The following is a 27,516-nucleotide window of genomic DNA, read 5'->3' on the forward strand; positions in this document are numbered from 1 at the left end:
GCCCCGAAAAAAAATTATGAAAAATATATTAAAAACTTAAACAAAAAGTGTATTCCGCTAAGAATTTTCTTCTCCTTTCGGTCTCAATGTTATTGTTTACGTCGTATAGTAACACTATATACAGATCTACGCCTTACTGAAAGCTACGGGTCCCTAAGAAATGCATAATAAATATGCATTCACGAGCAAGTTTAAATACCGACGGCCACCATTTTGAACACATTCTTGAAAATGCTAGACAGAACAGCAGTTCGTAAAAAAGAGATGTTTTTCGACAATGTTCCAGTGGTTACGTCAACGGAACCCTAGTAGAGTACAGTAAGCACGAACATGGTCTATGTAAGTTAAGTTATGGTCTTTGAAGAATAACTCATTCGAAGGTAATTTGAAGATCAACATATATTATTATACATAGTTGAATTTGTCTTTTCATTGGCTGTAACGTTACAATAATCAAAATACGTCGTTCCACTTAAAAATATGAACCTAGAGAAAAAGAACTACTCTGTCACAATAATTGCCCCACTGAACCAAACATTTCCGTCCTGAAACATTTTTTCGTATTACTAAAAATAACGGAGATATACATATATCACGACGATCGATAAACGATCTACGTACCGTGTGAAATTTTTACAACAAAAGATGATGAAGATTTGGTTTCTTAAATATAAAACATTACGGGGTGAATATTGACTTGATTAAAAATTATAGACTTTTATACTTTTTAGTAGTTTTCGACCAAATTTAATCCAACAATGACATCATAAAAATTGATGATCTTATGCCACTGACACAGTCTTACGTAGTTCACGAGTAAATCTTCTATTTAGGTAGAGAGCGCGGAACTTTTAGCGATGTTGATATTTCAGATCAATGATAGTTCCACTTTATTAGTTCCACAACCGACGAGAGTATATCGTCGGTGGGGCCACGAGGCGCTTTTACCGACTGGTTGTGGACCCGTTTAGGCACAGACGAGGAAGAAGAGTAAACCGATCAACCAATGTATTTTGTTGTCTCACGTTCACGAGGCTCTAGATTAGAGCCCCCTTACCATTTTTGTGTCACATCCTACCGTATCGGTCGGAACTAATAGTGTGGAACTAATATTACAGACGAGATGTAGGAATAGGCCAGTTGAGTCATCTCATCTTACGCTGTTTCGTGTCGCACGAAATGAAATACCGTGAGAATGTTCATTTTAAAAGTTATTCTGTACCTTAAATTCTATTACCTACCTTGTCTAAGAAATTAGGTGGCAACAGGGTCAAAGGAGTGTTTGTCGACATCATTACCAAAAGAAATTGTTATAAACATTAAACAGCCAGAAATAACAAATTTATCAATAATTACTATTCCGGCGATCGAGATCTACCAAAATTAATTGGGGTGGAAGAGTTGCGCACCACGCACCACGCACCACGCAACTGAACTCGGCGGCCGCGCTTAGACAGTCAGTCGAGGTGCGCACTCAGAAGGAAGCGGTAGTGCTGCGGGACCAGAAGGCCGAAGGACCTTCGAGCTGCCCTCGCCCACCCTGACCACTCCGGCCCACTCTTGCCTACCTTTCAGTTGACCAGGGATCCTCCAGAGCTGCACTGGACATCACTGGCCGACCTTGGTCTACCTTTAGCTAGCTTAAGGTAGAAGGTTTTAGATTATTAGAACGGCGAAGTTCTTGGAAGCTGTCTTCGCTCACCTTGGTCAACTTTCAGCAGCTCTTTGTAAGTAACAATTCAAATATACACTTTCTGTTTTGGAATTCGTGTTCATTCAACGAACGCTGTCAATTATTATTTCTGTGTTTCTAATTCGAATTTGCGTCGGGACTTTCCAAAGTTTCTCTCCTTGAAATTATATTATATTCTATTTTTGACATAAAATTGGTATTCCTCCGATCGGAGGTCCCTAAGGGACTTACTCACGGGTGCGTCCCGTGGGTGAGTACGGGTATTGGCGAACCCGGGACGCCCCGAGCCTGTAGGTCGTTGCGTCCCAATTTCGTTCGATTTATTTTCGATTGGAATTGTTCATCTTTCCAATTGAAAATTACTTCTGAACTTTCAAAAGTTCCTATTCTGATTTAAAATTGGGCCGTGGGCGAGTACGGGTATTGGCGACCCGAAGCGCCATTTCAGTAGTTTAAAGTTCTGACTTCAACTACTCTTGTTGAATTATTGTTGGTTAGGCCGCACTCGCGTGCGGGGTTTAGCTTGGCTCTCGTGAGCTGGTGTTAGGTTGGCTCTCGTGAGCTGGTTAGATTCGCACTCTTGTGCGTGTTAGGTAGGCCGTACTCGTGTACGGGGTTTAGAGTTGTATTTCGTCGTTCCTTCATGTCAACGTTTCGTCTTCTTTTCATCGTTTCCTTCTGTTTTTGTACCTCTATGGAATTGTGACTAATTATGATTTGTCTGCTTCAGCTGGAGTACGACAGGTCATCATCTTTATCATCGACGGAGGACATCACATCGACCGAAGACGTCAAAACATCGACAACGAACGAAGACGTCAACAACATCGTGTCTAATTACACTGTCCAACACCAAAAAAATTTTGCGATACCTGTTGGGTGATTCTTATACACTTTGTCATCCTAAAACCGAATCTGAAAGTAGAATTGCTCCATCACGCAACGTTTTCGAAAAATTTTGGTTTTTGTAAAAATGCCCGATTTTGATACGAAACGACGTGTTACGCAAAAACTAAACACGCGAGAAAGTTCAAATTTGAGTCAAGAGATAGAAGGGACTCTCCTCTACATATTCATATAGTCAATTATATTTTTATGGACTTCCTAATAGTTGTAAATGGTTGTTAAAGTTTGAAAATGTGCCGACGCGGGTACTTTGTACGCTCTATTTTTGTATTTATGTGAAAAATCCTTTATCTAGCAGGAATTTACTATACAGGAATGCATTCTACAGACATTTCTGGTAAAGAAACCATTCACGAAAAGTATTTGGTTCCCTTAATGTACGAGAAGGATCAGAAAATGTTAATTGACAGCGTGTGCGCGACGCGTTCGCGCCAGACGGCCATTGCAGCCTTTTCGCGACTCGCCAGGGCCGTCGCTATGCGTAGTCGACGTTGGTACCACACTCATGTATGTCTTTGCTTACTATTTACATACATTTTTTTTGTCTTTTTGGGTGCCAATCATTACAAACGATTATAAAAATACGAGTTATATTCACATTTCATTGTGGAAATGCTTAATAAAGAAAATTGAATACAAAAACTTACCTATTTCTGATGTAAACAAATTTAAAATGTTTCCACCTTGCTTGACGTTTGTTCCTGGTATCCCGATTTTCAATAATAAGTGTCCAGCAGTAATCAGCAAGCATCCGCACATAAGTCTTTTCCTTTGTAACGTTTTTCCATTGTTGAAATATCTTGATGAAAGATTAATGCTGGAATTGTATTCCTTGTTTTGATTTTAAAATAATTTCGTCATGAATAGAACAAAAACAGTCCGGCTGATTTATACACTTTCGCGAGATTTTATCGATTTAATATAGAGCGATCTATGTCTTAATTATGTACTTCGATCAATAAAATCGATAAAAATAGTCCCATTTACATAGTGTTTGGACTTATTTTAATCGGAAGAATCTTGAATGTCCATTGGTATTACAATTATAAAGATAAGACAACAATTACTGAAAATAGAATTTTCCAGTCACCGCATTGCTGCGGTCAATTTTCTTTATTAATCATTTCCACAATGAAATGTGAATATAACTCGTATTTTTATAATCTTTTGTAATGATTGGCATCCAAAAAGACAAAAAAAAGTGTATTTAATTAAGCATAGTAAGCAAAGACATACTTGAGTGGTACCAGCGTCGACTACGCATAGCGACAGCCCTGGCGAGTCGCGAAAAGGCTGCAATGGCCGTCTGGCGCGAACGCGTCGCGCACACGCTGTCAATTAACATTTTCTGATCCTTCTCCTACATTAAGGGAACCAAATACTTTTCGTGAATGGTTTCTTTACCAGAAATGTCTGTAGAATGCATTCCTGTATAGTAAATTCCTGCTAGATAAAGGATTTTTCACATAAATACAAAATTAGAGTGTACAAAGTACCCGCGTCGGCACATTTTCAAACTTTAACAACCATTTACAACTATTAGGAAGTCCATAAAAATATAATTGACTATATGAATATGTAGAGGAGAGTCCCCTCTATCTCTTGACTCAAATTTGAACTTTCTCGCGTGTTTAGTTTTTGCGTAACTCGTCGTTTCGTATCAAAATCGGGCATTTTTACAAAAACCAAAATTTTTCGAAAACGTTGCGTGATGGAGCAATTCTACTTTCAGATTCGGTTTTAGGATGACAAAGTGTATAAGAATCACCCAACAGGTATTGCAAAATTCGAAAAAAGTTTAATTTTGTTGGACAGTGTTATTGTTAGTCTGTTTCAGCTGAAATCCAACAGCTGAGCATGTTGGTCGTCGAACGAAGAGACTACATCAAACAACGCATCGACGAAGACATCGTAATAATTGTAAGTTAGAATTAGTTTAATTCTGAAGATCGTCGTTGTAAATATGTCGAGTAACTATTGCCCTAACTTCACTTTGCTCGACTCGATTGTCAACTCCGACACAGCAAAAGGCTGTGTCGGACCTTGTTTGCAAGTTTTGAACCGGTCCTCGTTGCGACATTCGGCGTGGATGCACTGGGAAATGATGGTCAGGGAGCAGTACTCGCCAGGTAGAACCCTTCCTTCGTAAAATGTCTACCTAAGTCATGTCAACGCTGGCGTGGCTCGCGCCGGGAGCAGGGGTTTCATTCCCCATCAGTCTCTTCGTCGCCTTGTTGCGTCAGCGTTGCTCGTGGCGGGTAGTTGGGGTTAGGTTGATCTACCAAAAGGTAGAGGCGTCCCTGGTCATCATTCTCCGTGTGGAGCGTCGGGTATCGTATACTGGTCGGCAGAAAGCTCTGCAAACATTGTACGCGGCGCGTCACCCTCGAACCAGAGCCTTCTGCTCTGGTTCGGTTTTGTTTCTCTCTTTGAAAGAATCAGAGCCTTCTGCCTTATTCGTTTTTGATACCTTTTGCCCCGCAATAATTACTCGACATGCGCTAAATGGTGAACTTTCTTTCTGTGGAAAATAATCTTCCATTTAGCGATCTGCGAAATTTAGTTTATAAGATTGTACATCGTCGTTGTAAGAAAGGGAATCAAAAGGAAGCGTATTGAATTCCTTCTGGCTTCCTTTCGGGTTTCTTGTGCAGCAACCTCCTCGTGGTAAGACCTGGGCAATCGATATTATTCTCCATTTGTAAGAACTTCTAGCATCTTACAAATAGAGAATAATATCGAGCTAATAGCTGCTGATTTATAATTTCTGATAACATTGTGAAATAGAATTTAAGACTTACTAATTATAAAAACTTGTGTATGTAATTGAACTGTGTCTGAATTTACTTTGGGTTACCTTGGGATGAGCCGAGGGTCCTTCAATGCTTCTTGTTTACCCTCGGCCCACCTTCACCTTCTTGGTAAGCTCCTGTCAATTATTAACAGAAACACACCGATTTTGTTTCGGAGTACCTTTTCATTCAATGAACATCGGCAATTCTTTTTCTGGATTTCTTCTGAACTTTCGGAAGTTCCTGTTCTTAAAATTGATATTTTGTGCCTTCCTGTTCTTAAAATTGATTATTTCCGACTGGTGGCCCCTTCGTTTATTATAGGTACATATGTGGTCTAAGCTTGTCGTGGATCTAGTTGCAACATTTATCGTTCGTCAGCCTAGAGGGCGTAAGCAATCTAGTTGTTGTTAACGATATCGGTATTTCAGATCGTGAGACACGAAACCCCAAATGGTGATTGGTCTACTCCTATACCTCGTCTGTGCTCGGGGTTTTAGTGTCCCCACTTTTCTGCATCATCTTTTTAGCCTGGAACAGAACCTGCATCATTTTTTTAGACTCTATTAGAGCCTGCATCATCTTTTAGGCTGGATCAGAGCCTACATAGAAGAGCCTCTTTTAACATAGAAGTAGCATCCACTCTGGCATTATTAGGAATCCGCTGCTAGTGACGCAGGTAAGATGATGCAGGTTCTGGTCCAGGCTAAAAATTAGACTAGGGTGCAGCACTATACCGGGGATACTAAAACCCCGGGCGTGAGCACTCTCATTTCCTCTCTGGTGACGTCACTAGTCACCCTGTCTATTGATACGTTAGTAGGACAGGTCTTGGAACGTAACGTCATGTATTGTCTCGAAGAGAAGTTTTGGTGCAACGCAGGTATGAACCCCGCGTACACGATCGTGCGCAATGCCCCCGCCATATTTACTATATAGCTAATGTTTCTTGCAATTCATGCAGACAATCTATATAATATTTTGCATAAAGATACAGTGTTTAGGAATAAGCATCGCATATATAATAAGAAAAATTAAGGGTAATTGGAGATGAAAGAAAATGATGATGTACATTTACACTTATTTATTTATTTGTCTCACGATACAAGACAGATCGTACATACGTTTTGGTGATTGTAAAAGGTTGAAAAAAGCAAATAGAGTTCGATTGGATTCGATGCACGAGATTATATCGAGATTCGGACAGACGACTTTTCGAGAGATCACTGTATTCTTTTGTAATTTCATCGTTTGTTTGTTTGTTTTTTTTTAACAATTCTCGTGATATCTAATATTCTTTCTCCAGGATGTTTGAGATACAAAGTTTACATAGCTCTTGATGTTTGCGGTTTCTCTGTTTTCGTACGTATTTGTAGACGTGAATAAGACGCGCATTATATCGTGCAGTAGAATAATTGACGGGTGTGCGTTTTAATCATGTTTATTTGCCGGTTCGCTTTCGTCAATCTAATACTACAAGTTTTCTTCAGGTGTAGTGGTCGCCAATATCGATTTTTGTTTCCTCTGTGTAACACATGTTCGAACGACAGTCTTGGATTCGAAGCGCGCGCTCTCTCTCTCTCTCTCTCTCTCTCTCTCTCTCTCTCTCTCTCTTTGGTAAAGCAACCGGACTAATCATCGTTTTTTTGCTAATTTTCTTAATTATTTAAGACAATTCCCTGGAATATTCCTGGTCTGGTACCCGCTGAATTTCCGTCGAATTGATTCGCGTGGTTCACCGATGAAAATTCCGAACGAAGAAGCCGCGTGTCATCGTCGTGCCGAGAGATCGGAAAAGTTCTAGAAAGACTTCAGATTGTACGAGCAAATCAAACACGAATCCCTGCAGTAAAGACACAAGGGGACACCTCACTTGGTTTTAATTAATTATAACACGTTATTTTTTCGTTTTCTCTGATCGTTTCTTAGCGTATCCTTACTTACACATGAAACGAGCAGATGTTTATCTCATATGATTTTTTATTCTCTTTCCCATCTCTTCTTCTATATCTCCCTTCTTTTTTTCTTTTTTTTTGGGGCATTTTCGTATTTCTTAAATGTAGATCGAAATCCGTCGTGCAGATTGCGAAAGGATTCGCGTGTAAAGAATAGTTCCGATCGGTGATCGAAGAAGTGATAGACGACGGTGAAAAGATAGAAATAGATTGTATAGCCAATGAGAAATAAGAAAAATATTGTATATCGACTCTGCTGAGTTGATCTGTATCCGTCGAAGCGATGCGAATCGGCGATGATCTCGTTTCACTTCGGTAATGCAATCGATGGACGTGTCGAGTTTCGATGATCCATATAATGTGTTTAACGTTACTTTCGTTCTCGTTTTCAAAGGATTGTGCGATTTCTCTTGGGCTTGTTTGGACGTCATGACCGTTTAGCATTGCTTCAAGTTTCGACGGTATCGACGATTTGATCGTTAGTTTTTTTTATTCTTTAATTCCTTTTAAACATTTATCCTTAGATACATCACATCGACTGACTGGAATTTCACTCCTCTATTCCACCTCTCGGTTCTTTGGTTTGTTCTTGACACAAAAATAGCTTTGGATATATGTTTGTTTTCTTTTTTTTTTCGTTCTCGTTTGATTTCGTTTATCCTCCCTGAATCTGTTTTGTTAAACACGTATTCTGTTTTTAGTTTTCTTTAGTTTACCAACACCTATTATATTCAACACGATTTACACAGACGAGAAAGAAAGATCTCCCGTGGGAAAGATCCGGCGAGCATCAGGAGAAACGGGGAGTAAGGGGATGGATTCCATTTTTCTGTCCATTCGCCCTGATTTCTCCCCATCGAAGAGTAGGATCCAATTACGTGCGATCGCTCCGAACATCCTTGCGTCCGCGGTGATTGCAGCTTTACGTTTGGGCGAATCGTTGCCTTTGTTTCTTCACGAAGTCGATGGCCACCTTGTCACCAACTCTTGTCTCCAAAATTTGAAGAATCGGGTGATCTAGAAAGGAAGCGGAATTAGAACGATTTTAAACTTACGTTTATACTATGCGACAATACTATAAGACACTATGTACAAAATCATACAAATCAATGTTACAGAAAGGAGGTTCTTTTTCTTGTCTACTATATGTTATAGTTTACTTGAGAAGACTCTCTTCAAGATTCTCTTCTAGATTCAATAGCTGATAACACTTCTTATTAATTACGACAAAACTACCCAGTCAGCAAAACCAGACAAAGACAGAAATCAGCAAACTCTGCTAGGAGATGCAGGCAGTAAGTTTGCGGTTACCGATCGAGTCGGACGGTTGCTATAGCGCCCCCACACCTTTAAATATATGTTACACCATCTAGCTACGACTTTAATAACTGCAACTCCTACCATTTCAGTTACAACGATAGAGGACGCGCATTTGCAATTATAGAGCACTAAAAGCGACTATTTTCCATTTCTTTGTAGAAATACAGGAATGTATTTAAATTATAATTAATGTATTATAATTAAAATAGTCGCTTTTAGTCCTCTTTAAACCTAGAGCTCATTTAAATTTCAGATTGACTAGCGAGTCACTAAAATCCTCGCTAGATGGTGGCATCCGATAAAAAACTGCTGCTAGCAGGCTCTGCTTCCGATATTGCACTTAGTTGCGGAAACAAACGAGTAGAACCAACCGCGGTCGTGTTGCGCAAATGTTGGACCAATTTACCGGCAGTTTGTTTACTGGGTATACATAACCAGCAATGCTTATTTAGCACCAAGTTCTTCTGCCTTTATTTTCTACAGCAAATGAATTTCTATTTCGTTTGCGAATGAAGCGTCTGCAATGACTTTTCTTTCACTTACTTCGATTTTTTTGGTGCATAAGGGGTAATTCTGTCGGCTTGAGGCCGTGGAAATTTTCAATGCTCGCGTTCGTATCCGCTACGCCCGGTATCGTGCTGAGCCCTAAAAATGCTTCGCCTCCGAAGTCATTCGGTTTGATGACGTCGTGGTCCATTACCGTGAAAAGTACCATGGCATCCGGACTTTGACATTGTCCCACTGTTACAGAGCTGTAAAACAATAATAGTTTTTTTATTGAACGTGTCTTTCATTCGTTGAAGATATATTAATCATCCTTCATGGACGACTCTTTAATAAATTTTAATTTACATTAGGCTCACGGTGCACTAAAATTGGCTATTATAAATTATTTTATGAAAATAACAAAAATATATTTAGTCAGTCTTTTTATTGTATTTTTAAAAGCATAGAATTGTAATTTCACAAAATTATATAAACTCACAATTCGAAACTCTCCCCAAATATTGGATTCAGTGTCTTCTTCTTCACGTTGGTTTGCTGCTCAGCACAATGCTCGAAGACTCTTCGTGGCAATAGTTCAATTATCACGAAAGGATCACTGAAACCATTCGGATCCAACGGAATCACGTCCCTAGCATTTTTCACCTCCACCCAGAGTGAATCGTGGTTGAGATACGCCATCACTGTTAGAACACCGTACTCTGTAGACACGGTGTTCAGTTGGTCCTAAAAAAACGACGTATCTAGTCAAAAAATTATTTTATCCTTGCGAATTACTTTACAGAAAATGTGCAGAATTATATACATGTCATTACAAATGCGTATCGATATAACTAAAAGTAATACATCAAAATTTATATTCGACGTTGCACCCTAGAAAAAACCGTAGCAATTAAATTATTCTTCTAACATTAAGTAACGAAGTTCGTGAAATAATTGGAGAAGTAGTAATAGCTTTTAACGATAAAAAGAAAACGACAAATATTTCTAATGAGATCAGGAATATTTAAACATTTGTGACACTTGCGATTTTGTAAAATACAAGGGATATTTAACCTTCAGATGTCTAATTTAATAAAAATGAATAGTATTTGTATTTTATTTGGCACCAAAATTAGTCTACAAATTCCGATCCATCTGTTTCCGTGTTAGGCTCGGTATTTCAGCCCGAAGTTTGCAGCCAAAATTCCATGCCAAATTGAGACCAAATCGAGACCGAAACTTGGTATCGTTATAGAGGGCAGGTCGGTCGCACTAAGAGCGAAACTAACCTTGTTCTAAGAGTAAACCTTGCTGTAGGAGGGAAAACGGAATTAAATTGTTGAAAATATATGAAACTTAAAACGATATAATTTGGAAGTTTAAATGAAATTCGGTATTTGTCGACAAGCTCTAGTCCCAAATTCATAGACAATAGCAACCAAATTCTGCTCCACGCAGGGTTTGATATCAACTGGAAAAACCTTTTGGTCGCAAAGTGTGATACAAACATTGCGCAAAATTTGGCTAACTTGGATTAACGACAAAATGGATACTTTTAACTCGCGCATTGAAGGGTTTAACTGGGGGGGGGGGGAGGAACTTTTCCTATATTTTGATTTCTACAAAAGTAAAAATTTAAATTTGCACAAAAATCCGCAATTGAGTTTTACAAAAAAGATTATGATTGTTTTTGCTGTAGAAGGATGGTGTTCAAAATAAACCTGAAGTCGTTGCCGATAGAAACGATCAATCAAGAACGCTGTGTCCATTTTATGATACTGCAAGCGTTCCTCAGCGTTCATGAAACTTTGTGAATGAAGTACATCGTACGGGAGACCTTTCTCGTCCGCGTGGAAGAATTTCATCAGCAAATCCAAGGCCTCGTGAAGTCTCTCATAAAACATCGCGGGTTTGTCCTAAACGAAGATATTTCGTAGAAAAAATGCAATTAGCTTCGGCCCCTTAATGATCATGAAATACGAAATCGACGAAAACTGGTAAAATTGCACTCACGCCTGCGTTTCCATCCATCTGGTTGCTCAATTCTCCCAATACAACTTCCCAGATGTCCTGGAGAACTCGCATGAAGTTCACCGTAAGCAAAGCCGTGTTCAGTGACACTAAATGGACGTCCAAATACTCCAGTAACGGCGCAATGGCTTCCGTCGTCGGCAAACTGTCCGGAGACCAAGCCAAATGGAAAATTGCCTTTTTTAAGGGCGGCCTCATCTGCGGTCCGAGACAAAAATATATTAAAATGTCTAAATGTGTAATTTCTAACTTATATAGTCTCGATACACACCCCCACTCAAAAGTAAGTGGACACATACCATTTTCATGAAATTTCTGAGATATAATTTATATTATTATTGTTATGCGATATTTATTGTTAAATCTTATCGCAAGTATACATGTGCGACATATATTAATATAATACAGTGTGTCAACTAAGATGTTACAAACTGTTTTCCCAGAATTCAATGGAGATGTTAATTACATTTTTTCAATTAAATGGTCAAGGGGGCTAATGTTTCCGTATGTATTCAGTAAAACAAAATGGTTCAAGTAAATGCTAATCAGTTTCATGAGAAGTATTACAATAATAAACAATCAATATTAGTTCTGATTTAAGAAAATATTAGCCCCCCCCTTAATCATGTAATTTAAAAAATGAAATAGATAACACTTTAGTGGGTACACCCTGTAGGCTAAGGGACCCAATTACTGTGGAGGTACCAATTACACTTATTTTTAAAGCATAATGAATATTTAAAAAAAGATATATGACATATATTAATTGATTTGAATTAAAAAAATTTAATATTTCTTTTTTAATATTCAGTATGCTTTCAAAGTTAGTATAATTAATATCGGCACAGTAATTGGTACCAACGCAGTAATTGGGCCCCATACCCTATGTATATTGTATATCAAATTTGAGTAGTACCAAATTATACGATTTAATTATTCAAATGTCTTAAATGTGTAAATGTTCATCGTGATTATAATCGTTCAAGTAGGCAAATTGTTATTGTCTAAAAATGTAGAAAGAACACCCCTCCCAAGCATTGCTGACCTTGGTGCCGATTCTTGAAACAATTTGATTTATGAAGAGCAACATTTGTCCCGGAGTTTGTTCCAGCGGTGTTGTCAAAGCGGTACGCCATTGCGTTCGTGCGGAATCACCCGCTTGGCTTTCCAACGCCATCAAAAGTTTCTCAACATGAAGCTCCTCGCGTAAGTTTATGAGCCACCTTCGGACATATTCAAGGCCGTTGATGGCCACACACATCTGTCGGACGAAAGGGATACCATTATTGATCGCAAGAAGCTGGGTAGCTTATCGAAGAATTGAACTTATCGAAGCGTTATTTTGTGGAAACATCTTTCTACTTTTTTTTTACATATTCGTCCTTTTTATTCCACTTAAATAATCTGATAATTAACGGAACTTCTTCTAGACAAATTTATTACATCTCGGCGAGTTCGTTCCGTTAAAGGAAAGTGGTCTTTCAAAATGAAATACTTAAGTCTATGGTCCATGGCTAAAATCCTTTCAATGGATTCTCCAACGACCACAACGATTTCAATTGTAAAGCAACAGAAAATCCCTAGTAGCATCATCTAATATGCAATATACTATGAGATTATAATGTAAAAGAAGATTTCTAAGCATCCTTTTGGTACAGTACAATTATTGAAAATCCTATTAATAGGCTTCCGGTAGTTAAAATGTTAAGTAATTCTTATTAATGAGATTTGTTGGTCCTCCAATATTTGAAATAATAAATCGTGAACGACAAGAATGCTTGATCATTCTAAAATGTAACTTTTAACACTGAGACGGCGGATGGTTTTGATGATTGTACTGATGATGAATTTTATCTAGACCCATTGATCTTTTTATTGCACCCGATTGTACATCTGATTGAAATTCATCACCAGGAAATGAATGATTAGGTGAGATGTTCAAAACACTGTGTCCAAATGGTCACGGGGCCCGCTGTTCAAGTCTCGATAGATATTGCATTGACACTCGATGCGTTAAGCACATACAATTTTTTATATTATTCAGTCTATAATAACATTATTTGAATATTGAAATTTAAATAACTTGACATTGAATGTGGCTAATAGTTAACATTTGTAGCTAACATTTAGCATCATTCGCTTCATTTGCCGTAAAATTATATATTAACAACTACAGTGAATTTTCTATATATGTCGCCGAGGCATGGCCGATAAATGTCGCGGAATGGACATTACTTGTGTAATATCGTTCATTACACAAGCAACTATCATCGGTATTGTATCATATTTCGTATAATTTTCATTAGGAAAATGCCACGAGTATGTTGGTGAAAGTCCCATAAAAAGATAATGAAAAATAAAGAAGATTTGTTATTAGATTAGTAGTGGTCTCCTGGTCTCACACCGATATACCCGACCCGTGTTATGTTTACACCAAAGAATCCTGGACGATAAACGACATCAAGACCCGTGTTGCTGAAATATATCGAGAATTCACTGTATAGCTGAAGGAGAAAAATAATGTGAATAGCATCGTGTGTAGCACTATAATCGAACGCCTTGCCTGTTGTGATCTGTGTTTCTAAGCTGCTTCACCCTGCAGATCATTCGCTTGCATTTCCACAGGCAGTTGAATCTACGATACTTTATTCCGGCAGGTACAACGCAACGTTCAAGCATGCTCAAAAAGAAACGTCATCCATTCTCGCGGTAAAGTGTTCCGGAATAGCCCTACAGCTAATTTGCGAAGCAGTGTTGTGTCATACAAATGCAAAGCAGTCTCTACCTGAGCGATTACCTCGTCTGTGGTCTTATATGGGGTTTGCTCCTCATAATAACCACTGTCAGCTAGTTTTTGGTGGGTGATCTCCGCATAGTATGCTGCCGAAGTACATATCGCCTGTCGCACAAAACGAAAAAACGTTAATTCTGTGTGCAATCAGGTTTTTAAATGTTCAATCTCTTATGCTCCGAGGCTGCATCTGATTGCCTCGTTGGTCAAATCTTTAGTTTCAGTACATTTATACAAGTGTAATTTCGTGCAGTGTCGCCAGACCAAGACTTGTTCCCCCACTCTAATTTCCCCTTCAACCGCGCTATTCCCCACACTTTCGCTGTGACGGGTTCCGTCTCTGTCGGACATACCCTGGTACTGGCACAGAGAGGGTAACTTTATCCCCTGAATTCGTGCTCGCTCCCCTCATCTGGCAACACTGATCTCATGTACGAAATAAATAAAGTGTAACAAATGTATATCAAAAGGTACACATATATCATACTCACGTCAATAACTTTCAATACTAAATTGTACGATCCTGGAAGGTCGGGCCAAGCCAACTTTTTCCAAAATTCTTTGATCTGTAAATATTCAATGTAGTATTAAAAAGAAGCAAAGAAGTATGACAATTTTTCGGTAAACCATTGTTTATTATTTTTAATTCTGTACTAGAAAGCATGTAAATGATATCAACCATTTTTTTTTACTCTTTTTTGTGGGACAAAGTAAATATACGTAAAGAAAATGACTTATTATAATGTAATTTGCATACTATCCTGTCGGAACGTAAAGAAAAATACAATATAGAAAAATTTATTACACAAAATGGGGTATAAGAATGAATTTTTAGTATTTAAGACGAAATTGGTTTATTCGAAACAGTTTAATTTTTTTAGATTTCAAAATATAAGATGCAGGTGCTATACAGGGTGTTTCGGATTTTTTGAACCAAACTACGGGAGCATGTTCTACAAGTAAAAATAAGATAAAAATTTTATTTGATGTGTACGGAAAAATCCGCCGTTACCAAATTCAATTTCATTTATTTATAACTTTGTAATAAAGCGATTCTAACCGAACTTCAAGTAACATTTTTTTCTTATTTCTATTTATAGAATATGCTCCCGTAGTTTGGCCGGAAAACCCCGGGACACTCTGTATAAAAAGAACACTGCAAGAAATCTTAAGCAAATCTTTGAAATACCTTATTTATCTATAGCATGGAAGAACAATTAATTTATCAATATAAATTCACCGATAAAAATTGCGAGGGAAATGTCGCGGTAACGCAACGTTGAGCCGTAATGTGTTAAGCAAAGTTTACAGAATTTTTAATCAATAAATCACACTCCACTGCGGCATACCTGATAGAAGCACGCTGTAACATCTATCGCCGACGTACAATGCTTTACTATGTATTCGCCAGTGCAGATTCGATCCATTTCAGCCGACTTCCGCACACGTTGAATTGCTTTCAGTTTAGCGAGGTCCAACCATTTGTCGACAGCTGGTCTGAACAATTCGTAAAACTTGCAAATGGCCAAAGTTTTGTGGTCGGACTGTGGCAAGTTCTCCTTCATTCTAGAAATAATACTTCTATCGTGACGGTACTCAACACTAATCTATGACTAAAGTACAAAAGTCAAAGTAAATGTATTACACAGAATGTCCCTCGCATCTTAATCAGTAGACTGCGGATTTTATGCATTTATGACAAAAATGAGTAAAAAGATTCCATGACTTTAAGAGTATTAATGCAGTATTTTTGCTACATTAAAACTACTAATGAAAATATAAATTTATATTTACTTTTATTTATATCTATTGTTTTTTATTTTTCGTTTTATTTTTTTTTTCTTGTGTCTTGCAATTAATGCATAAATTTTTTATTTTGCATAAAAATCCAAAATATATTAATCAGTCTAAATGTTTCTATTACTTTCTATAATGAGACAAAAGTTTTATGAATACGGAAATATAAAATTTTTGCTTCAAAATACGACAAAAGTTATGTTCCAGCTACATAGGATAGGTTCTAGCTACAATATTAGGTAGCAAAAATATATAGGTCTGCTCAAAACAGCATTTGGAACCATAACATATTTCCACTGTGTGATCGTACACGTTACATTTGGAATTTCTTTTCATTAACAAAAAATTGCTAGAAATATTTGAAGTGGTCAAGGTAAAGAACATCTTGTGTCTGAGGTACGGAAGATTTATACTTATATTGGAAGAATAAGTTCCTCGCATTAATTTACGTTCGAATGAGTTCTCTGTGTAAGGATGTTGTTCTATTATTTCTTACTTGATATTTTACAATGAACTTATTGTTAGACAATTTTAATTTTGCATAAATATCCGCAGTCTAGTTATAGCTAACCATGGAACAAGGGACTTTGATTTACCGAAAGAACACAGGAAACTTATTCAAGTACTTAATATAAATTAATGTTAATTAGGTACGTTTGATTCGTCAACGGAGAAAACAGAAAAGATGAGCTGAAAAATTTAGATTGACATTTACATCACGAAATCTTGTAAAGCAAGGTACAGCTCGAACATCGGAGTCCCTATCTCGGCGCCTGGTGGCAAAACATACTCCTCGTCTGCATTCTGACCGTGTAGCTGAAGACAAGCGGTCGTGACTCTTGCTCCGAGCTCGTTTTCCATCTACCAATCATATATTTGTTTGATTAGCTGGTTATCATTAATTGTTAAGTGTTTCTACAAACGCTTCACAAATTACTTGCATGAAAACTTGATTTCTCGAAAAATTTAATACTGCAGGAATTTTAAGTGTCAAGGTTTATGTAATCGCTATAGGTACTGAGTAATTTTGAACAGACGATGTGTGAACTAAAATATTTAGAACAGTGTAGCATTCTAACAGAGGATTGGAACAAACTGGAAAGTGAAAGTTAGTAGAATGAATTTTGGGAGTTTTCAACAACATTCAGTGCATTTCTAGCTGAATTGATTATTCTTATGCATCCAATACAGACTGAACAGCCTACAGGCGGTACGATTTATCGTACAACTAATTGTACAAGTTCGTATGAACAAAAATCGTATCGTTTGCAGGTCGTTTTAATTTAACCATTTTTATTCTAGGATTAACTTTACCTCAGGAAACCAGAAATTTTTTACTTTTTTTTATGCAATCATGTAGATTTTGGTGAGAAAATGCCGAAAATCCAAGTTTCAATCCTAGGAGATCAGCAGTTCAAAAGGTATACTCTTATTTACATCTACATTTTCAGCGTTTTTGACAGGTAAGGGCGCCGCCATATTGGTATGTAGTGACCGTTGCGCGTCACCTAACGAGCGGAGCCATTAGATACGGTGCACGAGTTGATGGATTCTACAGGCGTGGACTATACTATTATGGTGTGGCTCCACAACATTACTGACGCTAAGTCGGTAAGCGACGCACGACGGTCTCTACATACCAACATGGCGGCGCCTTTACCTGTCAAAAACGCTGAAAATGTAGATGTAAATGAGAGTATAGCTTTTGAACTAGTGATCTCCTAGGATTGAAACTTGGATTTTCGGCATTTTCTAGCCAAAATCTACATGATTGCAAAAAAAAAGCTAAAAATTTCTGGTTTCCTCAAGTGAAGTTCAACCCTTATTCTGTTTCATCGGTTACTATTACTTGAAAAAATGGTCTCACTGGTACAATTTTGATCCTGACTGTATTCCAGCGTTTCTAGTTGCGGTGTTTGACGGCGGACGCGGGCATAACTCGGGAGAATAGAAGGGCAGCGGTGAAACAAGGAGCACGCTGGATGCTTGGCAACTTTTCAAACTCCACTTGTGCCGTGGTAACCCGTTTACGGAGCGATATTCGACCAGAACCCGTTGCTTTTCCGCGCCGATATGACGCGTCCACGGAAACATAAGAGTTTTCTGTTATCCCGCCGCGTAGGGAAAAATTGCAGCGGGATGCGGATGAAATTATGAAATTTCCCTTGGACGGGTCATGAACTTTGTAATGGCTTTGAAGTTCGGGATCGGCGCAGAAACTTGCGCAAAAGTGCTAGATACTGCCTAGAGGAAAGATGATCCAGAACTCGAGGAGGAACTTTTACGTAAAGATGAACGGTACTCAATTGTCAGGATTTTCAAGGACTTCTTACTATCCACAGGCTTTTCAGAAGTATTCCCGTTTGGCGTTTACTTCTTACTTTGCGTTTGGAGTTACTTACTTATAATGAATTCGTCAAAATATTTTTGTAAATCGTCGCGGAATTATCTACAATACACTACAGTCATGCATACGGTGTTATAATCGAAACTGAAATTATTCAAAATTTATAGACAATATTATACATAATTTGAGTTGATTCCGGATTAGTCTTAATCAGCATTGATTAACCATTCGACGACGGAGTCCGTGTTTATTTTGACCCAGAGTATCAACATCGTCGTTCGACAATTTCTGCCGTATTAATGGAACAAAGAATTGTTTTAAAAAATTGATAAGTAAAGCAGTGAAAGGTTCTAAACGTCATCAATTATATAGTTATAAGAATGGCCCGCCGTGCGAACTGTCCCAGAAGAACTTTTTCAGTCTAGGTACTATATGTGTTTACTGAGCCAATTGATGCTACAATTTTGACAAGATCAGTGTATAATTATGCATAAATGCAGTCTAACTGTTAGAAGGTTATCTTGTTACTAGACAGCGGATCTTTAATCAGAATAAAAATTTTCTACCTAAATTGCTACAAACTGGAACGCAATAGAAATTTATTTAATAGGTTGAAAATCATATGACAGTATTTTTAAATTTTTCTAATGTTTTTACCGTTTTAAATTACACCGACTCATTTTTGTCATAAATGCATAAAATCCGCTGTCTACTTATTACTATAAAGATACTTTTACTTCTACGTTAACGATTTGTTTGTTTTTACTCCAGTTCTTTACGATTTCATAATTAAATAACCCATAGATTAGATCAAGGTATTCACACGTTTGAATACATCTGAAGGAAGCGACACGTTTCACGATAATATGGGCAGCGACAGGCACGAATGTAATTTCTTTTTTAGGTAATTATAAGTATTCAAGTATCCAGCATATTTTGTAGTCTCTAGGTCGAGGTAATCCAGCACTTTCCCGAAAACAAGGGCGCAACGGAAACAATTAGTGCACATGCAGAAACAGCCCAGCGCATATACATATGTATACAATGTATAGATTCAATGGATTTTCGGCGCAGCGTTTGCCAAATCAGGTGGAAGTTCCATGTGGAACGTGTGATGTGTCATCGATATACATACGTTGAAACCTACGAGAATTGTGCACCAACTGAAACTAAAAGGCTGATAATCGAAACCTACTTCATGCAGTACCATGGATCATAACCTTATCAGTGTCCCGTAAAAGAATCGGTAGAATCAATGGTAAATTACGTGTGCTCAAAGAGCACGTTCGCTTGGGCAAGCAAATACGAACAAAACAGAGAAATAGCTACCTCTAGCATTTTCCCTGACTAGACTCGGGAATATTCGAGTTTCTGTATCATGTTGATATGCAGTTTGCGTAGGATATTAGTATGATCATTATTACATTTGCGGTTTTTTTATCTCACAAATGTAAGTTAATGGTGTTTTGAATGTGATCACGTTCGCGGAGGTATGACTTAGTAAATTGTTCTGTATTATGCAGCTCCAAGTACTTCGCATGGAAGGTACGAAACAAAACTGTCATTATGTAAAATATAATCGTTACGGTATGTTACATCAGTTGGAAAAAAAAGTAGAATCGTCGAAGGGTGTCTATAATTTGTTAAAAAAAAAAAAAACTAAACTATTGATGTCGAAATGATGTTACCGTTCTTGTTATTTACAAGTAATCTTTAAAATGAGAGATATTAACATGCGATTCGTTACATGATTATAATTGTCCGCTTTGTCGTCAGGTGTCAAAGCTCTGACGAAGTTTCAGAAGCTGTGTTGAAATTCAAGCATTGAGATAACGATTTGTATAACGCGTTAGCAACCGAATACTATCGAGATCGGATTTCGTCTATTTCCCTAAGCAGGTCCTCCAAATTTCTACAATCTCAGAATACTCCGCACACACTCTCGACAATTCTGAACTCAAGGGAAATCAATATTTACAAGAAACCGGTGATCTAAAACATGTTCAGAAGTCTGCCATCTAACCAGTGACCCTCTATCTTATTTGCGATCGACAAACCCGTTGAATGGAAACTACGATTTATTCTTTTTTCTTCTTCTGATTTTTGTAGTTCGATAGTTCTCCGAATTATATAATGTTTCATCTGTTCGATCTTCCGAAGTGGAAGCAAATTGTCGAGGGCAAATAAATGCGAGACGTCGCGATCAGATGGTTCAAGTTGTTACATACAGAAGGAGTTCGAAGAAGAAAGAAGACAGAGAAAAAAGATGGGGGAAATTAACATTTCGTGGTGGCGATGAAAAAAGTACCTCGGAAGTGTTCTCCATGTGTGTCGCCACGTGTTCCGCCAGCTATGGACAAACATCTTGTGTACAGTAAGATCGCGATGACCTGACGGACATATCGCACTTCATCGGTTTCCGTTCAACCTGGCCTTCAGGTCACTGCGATTTGTTTATTTATAGGGTGTCCCTAGTCAATATGACAATCTAACTTGCCTTAATTATCCTCCTGAAACTTTATCAATTTCGCGAAGGTGATATAAATAAATAATGACATAGAAAATCTCGAGTGACGGTGCAATGAAAACCCACCGGATTCAGAGCAACAACATACACGGTGTTAATTTTAGCTCGAACACCTAAATTATATCTCCGCTACCATTGAAAGTAAGAAAAAATGAGTAAATAGGATATACATGACTTTAAGGCGTGCATCTGATAGAAACATCCTGTGAAGGTAATTTTAACGGTTTATATTCAAGGTCATCGCATTTTTTTGCATATTAACATGTACTTTTTATAACGCGATATGGTAGTCGGCGCAAAGATGAGTGCAACGACCTACAACACCAATACCTTAAAGTGACCTTGACGATGGAAAAATCAGTTCCAGCTTGAAGAGTGCAAAAGTAATGAAACGGAAGACTGAATGGCATTTCTTATGGCATTTCAGCGATTCATGGTGCAGCATGCATTCCGTGTTCGTCATTTCATATCTTTTGGCGTTGCGGGAACTTCGTCATAAACAGTAGATTTTAAAGCTTCCCACAAAAAGTAACTCTACTGGCGGTAAGTCGGGTGACCGAGCTGGCCAGATAATGCTTGCACCACGACCTATCCATCGGTTGGGAAAGATGTTATTGAATACGCTTCATACACTCTTGGCATTATGTGCAGGACAGCCATCGTGTTAATACCACATTAATAATCGTTCTTGACATGGAACATCATTTAATAGTTCGTATAAGTTTGCCGTAAGGAATTCCTTGTACTTTTCACAATTTAATATACCATTAATAAAAAAATGGACCGATAATTTTGCCTTTCAACAGGCCGCACCACATATTAACAATCCAAGGATGCTGACGTTCCACAGTTCTAAACCAATGAGGATTCTCAGTATTACTTTATTACTTTTGCATTCTTCAAACTGAAACTGATTTTTCCACCTTCAAGGTCATGGTGTGAAGGTCGTTGAACTCATCTTGGTGCCGACTACCACATCGCGTTATAAAAAGTACATGTTAATATGCAAAAAGATGCGGTCACCCTGAAAGAACCGTTAAAATGACCTTCCCAGGATTTCTTAGTCATTATCAGATGCACGCCTTAAAACCGTGTACAGTGAATTCACAATATATGTCGCCAAGGCCTGGACGATAAATGTCGCATAATTATCCCCACCAATCCAATAACAAGACTTCTTTATATTCCATTATTTTTTTAATGAGACTATTTTCGTGGAATCCTTCTAATGAAAATGATATGATATAATTCTAATGATATTTACATGTGTAATGAACGATGAAAGTTTCGGACGCGAAGAAAGGACAGCGTATGGGAAAGAAAGAGACGCATCGGAATTATATCATATTTGGTATCATTTCCATTAGAAAAATGCTACGAATATGTTGATGAAAGTCCCATAAAATAATAATGAAAAATAAAAAAGTTTTGTTATTTTGATATTATATTTACACTCCTCGGCGACCGAGACCACTTGCGCTTCGCTGTCCATTTCTACGTTCGGCACTGCATCAAAGAATAGTAGGATCTCGTCGTCAGCATTTGCCGCTGTGACTTTGACTAATAAAACATAGGACGAATGTATTTACACCCCTCGGCGACGAGCATCGCTGTCCTTTTCTACGTTCCTGGACGCTAAACGACATCAACACCTGTGTTGCTGACATATGTCATATATGTGTCGCGAATTCACTGTACGTCCTGTTTAGTAATTTTTTCTTACTTTCGATAGTAGCGGAAATAATCTAGGCGCTCGAGTTAAAATTAACACCCTGTAAACACTATCACGTAACCGTTCATTTTCACCATGCTACATTGATTAGTGAATCGTATACATATACTGCTTGTAAAATGCTAGGACCACATACGATAGCTACCGAGAATATTCATTCTCGTCGCTCGAATATTGAAAACAATTTAATCATGCATTCGAGAAAAGAGAAACGTGTAATAACAATATTCTTTTATTTCTAAGCTGGACACGTTCAAAGAAAAGAAAACGTGAGTGTGTGGAAGAAAATATTTGGATAGTGTTAAGGAAGTGATTCTGCGATTGAGACTGTCATTCGAAAATCCTAATTTAAGGTATGTTGTCATTTATGCACTGCTCGATAGAATTATTTAATTTCATTGAAGATATAATTTAATTTAAGTTCAAGATAATTTTTTCATCTATTTAATTTTTGTAAATAATCAGTTACAGTTAATCAGCCACGGAAATGTTGATGTAGTAATATCTTACAATTTCATAATACATCATATGCGGTCCTACATTTTTCACCGATAGTATTGTCTACAATCTGATCGGAGAATGAACACGCCAATGATACTTATTCCTTCGAAATCGGTCGGTTTCCGTGAACTCAAACTATTATACACTATACACAATCAAAAAACTGAATGAATGAAATGTCGAAAATGAATTTCCAACTATATCTTTCAGTTGTGAAAATCTCAACCATGATTTTAATTTGAATTTCGTAGTACACGTGATAAATAGTAATGGTAAACATAATTATCCATCATAACGTACACGGAACACCCTATATATAAAGAGTAATATGTTTTTGCAGTTATTTCGATGCAAGGACGTCGACCGAATTCGCAGATGATGTGAAAATTAATTGTAGAAACACAGATACATTGATAAAATAATTATCGCATTACTTTCTCATCAATGTTGATAGATCTATAGTACAGACGAATCATCTTCGACGAGTTTTAGTACATATATAATAAATACTTTTCATTTGAAGAAAAACACGATCGACGTCTTGAATGAAGCATATAAGCCAAACATAGCACATCCAGCTTTACGAAACAGTGAATAAAATATAGTTATGTGTTATATGATTGTGTGCTTTGATTCCGCATCATATCACGGACTATAAAGTGAGTATCTCATATCTTTTGTTAACTCTTTCAATTGTCAGATCACAATTCGCATTCAATTGCTTACCAGCTTGTCCAATTGTTTATACACCGCCGTGAAATATGGCACACCGTTCGTGCTGAAACATAATATTTTATCTGTTGTTTGTGATCTACCATAGTTGCTGTTTCATTTTTTTTAATAAACATAAATAAATCGCACAATGGTTCATTTAATATTGCAATATTGTTGGATTTTTTCTCCGGACATTTTCAACGAGAAAAAATAGTTATCATTAAATATTTTTGAAATTATGTCTCTGTGCTCGTCTATTGGATGATTGCAAAAGTTTGAGCTCGATTTTCAGGGACTTTTCCAAGAGCCTCATGGGAGAAAAACCACGCAACTTTTACGACAAAGAGATCCACCAGCTTGGAAAAGATGGTTACAGGCAATTGTAGAAAATGATAGTGACTATACATATAGAGTAATAAAACAGTTATTATAAAATGTACACGCCTGTGTTTAATTTTCAAATTGGGCACAAGCTTTTGCAAACGTCTAATAAATTACGCTCAAGGTAAGAAACTATTTAATAAGAGATCCATTTAAAATGTACGAAGTTATATTGATGCATGCATATTGATAAATGTGTTTTAGCTAACAATAATATTTGCCAGAACAATTGAAGCATTACAAACTTGTATTGCAGTTATATGTATATTATCATCTGGTTTCCTTTTCTGCACCCCTAGTAAGAAGTATTTGATCCATCAAAACTACAATTATTCATACAGGGTGTATCAAAAATGTTGTATTTTCTTGAAAAAGGTGATTCCTAAGGTCATTTGAAATAACATTTATCTTTACGAACATGTTTTCTGTGGCTTTGTTCAGGAGTTATCGAAGAAAAACACGGACCAATCAGAACGCGGGTATAGTGGGCGGGTTCCGGTTCGGCTACAGGTCCCGCTGAGCGTGGCGTTGGCATTGGCCGAGCCGGAATCCGTCTGCTGTAGCTGCGCACTGATTGGTCCGTGTTATTCGTTAATAATTCCTTAACGAAGCCGCGGGGAACATTTTCGCAAAGGAAAAAGTTATTTCAAATAACCTTCGGAATCATCCTTTTCAAGGAAATACCACATTTTTGGGGCACCCTATATATTTAATATGAAAAATTATTTTACTCATAAGACACATAAAAGACAAATAAAATGATGAAATTTATCGTTTAAATACGAAATGAGAAACAAACTATTTGTTCAAAATTTTGTTTGCAATCTTTGTCATTATCTTTATCGTTCCAAGTACATATTGCCAATTGTCATAACGTCTTACTATTTATATATATATATATTTTTTATAATTTTCAAAGGACAGGAGTAGTTATCATTCTATTACTATTTTTCTTACACACTGTTAACTCTTCTACGATGTATAGCTCTGTCCTTTGTATTTATCTAATATATATTCAATAATACATTTCGTTTTTAATAATTTCTTAAATAATCCTTTCAATAATCACGATTATGATTTTGATCGATTATTTTCTGCCAGGGGCAGCAATTGGTTCGCAGATTATTTTGGGTATATGATCCGAAATAATAATATTCAAGAGAAGAAGAGTATTACTATAATATTAATTTTTTAACTTACAGATATTCAATTTAATACGATGGCATGTGTAGTGCAATTACAGATTCAACATGTTAGTGTTTTAGATTAACCCTCGTACACCTTCGAGTTCTAGGCTTTTGCCGGAGTCATTTCTGATCCACACCAATAATTCACTACAGTTTTCTTTCGATATAAGGCGATGGCTTGGAACCGGATTTCGTCGTAATTCGGATGAAGAAGAAAAAGCGGGGATAGCGATTTTCTGATTTCGAAATAAAGAGCATCGTCTTATATCGGAATAAAATTGTACATATTGACGGTGGCTCTAGCTTACTCCCACCGCAACGGGTCACGAATGACCCCGGCATAGCATATGGAGGGTTAACAGAGTAAAGAAAGGGCCTCTGCCAACAGACTTTAATGTACTCACCATTCAAAAAGACTGTTATAGTAGGTCAACCCTTGCTCCAAGTCTACCAGTAATGCGGTTACTAAATTTGTAAAGTCTAGTAAGACTTTATCTGCATCCTGATCAGGCTCTTTGTCATAACACATTGTTTGCAGTCTCGTGTTTTCATACCTAGGGATAATAAATATTAGTATCGGAAATTTTGTTGTAACAAAAGTAATAGAAATTAATGGTAAGTAATCTGACGTTAATAGTTGTTCGCCAAGTATCAATAAATATATAAAATAACAAGAAAACATGAATTCATTTAAATCTATCACCAACCAATCAAGAGTTCCCTTTCTTAAGGCAGTTATAATTTCTCCACGAATTTCTTTGTTGAAAGGACAACACGATCGGAAAGCTGGCATATTTGATAGCAATCCTAAACATCTGTAAGAAAGATACATAACCTTTAATCATATTTGAACGCAGTAATTACAAAGTTTCTGGTAGATATGAAACACGGTTATAGCATCAGAAAAAGCAACTTATAATTAAAATTTTCTTTCACATCAAAATATCTGCTGTGAGTTTTTACGTAACTTGCTCGTTTCCTTCATCGATTGTTTTTATTTACCTCGTTCCAACCTCAGTTTTAAGAATGACATTTCAGTATTTCTAGATTATTTACTGAATTTGTATAACAATTAAAGAAACTCGGTTCAATAATTTGAATATTAAATGTATGACTTTGTGAAGGAGAAAATATGAAAGGAAATCGCTGGTTTATCTCAGACGATTCATTTGATAGTCTATGATTTCTTGCGACTATTCTCTATTGTTCAAATAGAGACTGTAAAATATTATAAATAACGGAGACAAACAATTTATTCGAATACAGTCGAAATATAATCTCAAATATCCGGAACGCAAAGAACAATTTTAATAGAGGAAAGAGTATACAGTGTCTACTCGATAATTGTACAGAACACGGGTCTGGCCAGGGACAAATATCGGCTAGAAGATACTATTCTTTGATCCATTGCCGAACTTAGAAAAGGACAGCAAAGCTCGAGGTCCTTGGCCGCTGAGAAGTGTAAATACAATAAGGATTGGGTATGTTCGTGTAAAACCATTTCTAATCTAATAACAAAATTTCTTTACTTTTAATTATTTTTTTATGGGGCTTTCAGTATTTACACAAGTAAATATCATCGGAAGTATATCATATTTGATATCATTTTCATTAGAAAAATGCCACGAATACGTTGATGAAAGTCCCATAAAAAAAAATAATGAAAAATAAAGAAGTTTTTTTATTGGATTAGTAATGGTCTCCTGGTCTCACACCGGTATATCCAACCCGTACTTTGTTTACTCTCAAACTTCGCAAACCCTCATGGAGTATACCCCGCGGTAGCAGGGACAGTTGTGGGACAATTATAGGCTACATATATGGGACATTTATCGAGTAGATATACTGTTTTCATGTCTGCAAGAGTGTCCGACCAGCTACAGTTGGGCATCATTTAAGTGAATGTTCATTTAAATGATCATTTAAATAAAAAATTATTTGTTACTGCTCTGGCAACTGGTGATCGCTATTCATTTTCTATTCAAGGAATATTCACCTAAGAAGATAATCCAGTTTAGAGATCGATGGTCGATGCAGCGGCGGGTAAAGTATGCGGTGCTGTCGAATTTTCTTTAAGGAGAAATCGAGGAAGTCATTGAAGGAATCAGCGAGACACTGCGCAACGTCTCGAGAAAGTGTGTCTGTGTGCCACACTTTATCCAACTCCTATAAGCCAGTCCCAGTTCGTGTATATTAAGGAAATGATCATAATATTATATTGGTACAGTGGGGTATCCTATAACGAACAACCTTACAACGAACGAATACTATAGCGAACAGTATTTCTTATTAAATCGAAACGCTTAAACGAACGCGGAGAAACAGACATTTTTGTATTTGTTTTTAAAAAGACGTT

At 37.1% G+C, this 27,516-nt stretch overlaps 1 protein-coding gene across 2 annotated transcripts in view; it reads right to left on the reverse strand.

The window, feature by feature from the left end:
- Positions 1-6,460: 6,460 nt before the first annotated feature.
- The window catches only part of Unc-13-4a (BAI1 associated protein 3), a 169,870-nt gene continuing 148,814 nt past the window's right edge, over positions 6,461-27,516 (reverse strand). Inside the window, exons 13-27 of one of the 2 annotated variants that reach the window (XM_076789506.1) lie at positions 27,157-27,326; positions 25,868-25,975; positions 25,565-25,714; positions 23,605-23,656; positions 20,427-20,468; positions 16,487-16,632; positions 15,324-15,540; positions 14,466-14,540; positions 13,969-14,082; positions 12,229-12,444; positions 11,166-11,381; positions 10,874-11,068; positions 9,652-9,896; positions 9,210-9,418; positions 6,461-8,363 (exon numbers count right to left, since the gene is read on the reverse strand). In XM_076789506.1, coding sequence (XP_076645621.1) covers positions 8,269-8,363; positions 9,210-9,418; positions 9,652-9,896; positions 10,874-11,068; positions 11,166-11,381; positions 12,229-12,444; positions 13,969-14,082; positions 14,466-14,540; positions 15,324-15,540; positions 16,487-16,632; positions 20,427-20,468; positions 23,605-23,656; positions 25,565-25,714; positions 25,868-25,975; positions 27,157-27,326 — 2,250 coding nt within the window. In that variant the 3' untranslated portion in view covers positions 6,461-8,268. The remainder of the gene's footprint in view (positions 8,364-9,209; positions 9,419-9,651; positions 9,897-10,873; positions 11,069-11,165; positions 11,382-12,228; positions 12,445-13,968; positions 14,083-14,465; positions 14,541-15,323; positions 15,541-16,486; positions 16,633-20,426; positions 20,469-23,604; positions 23,657-25,564; positions 25,715-25,867; positions 25,976-27,156; positions 27,327-27,516) is intronic. The other variant, XM_076789507.1, reaches the window with a different exon arrangement.

This window comes from Halictus rubicundus, chromosome 6 (genome assembly GCF_050948215.1).
Source record: "Halictus rubicundus isolate RS-2024b chromosome 6, iyHalRubi1_principal, whole genome shotgun sequence".
In the NCBI taxonomy this organism is placed as follows: Eukaryota; Metazoa; Arthropoda; class Insecta; order Hymenoptera; family Halictidae; genus Halictus; species Halictus rubicundus.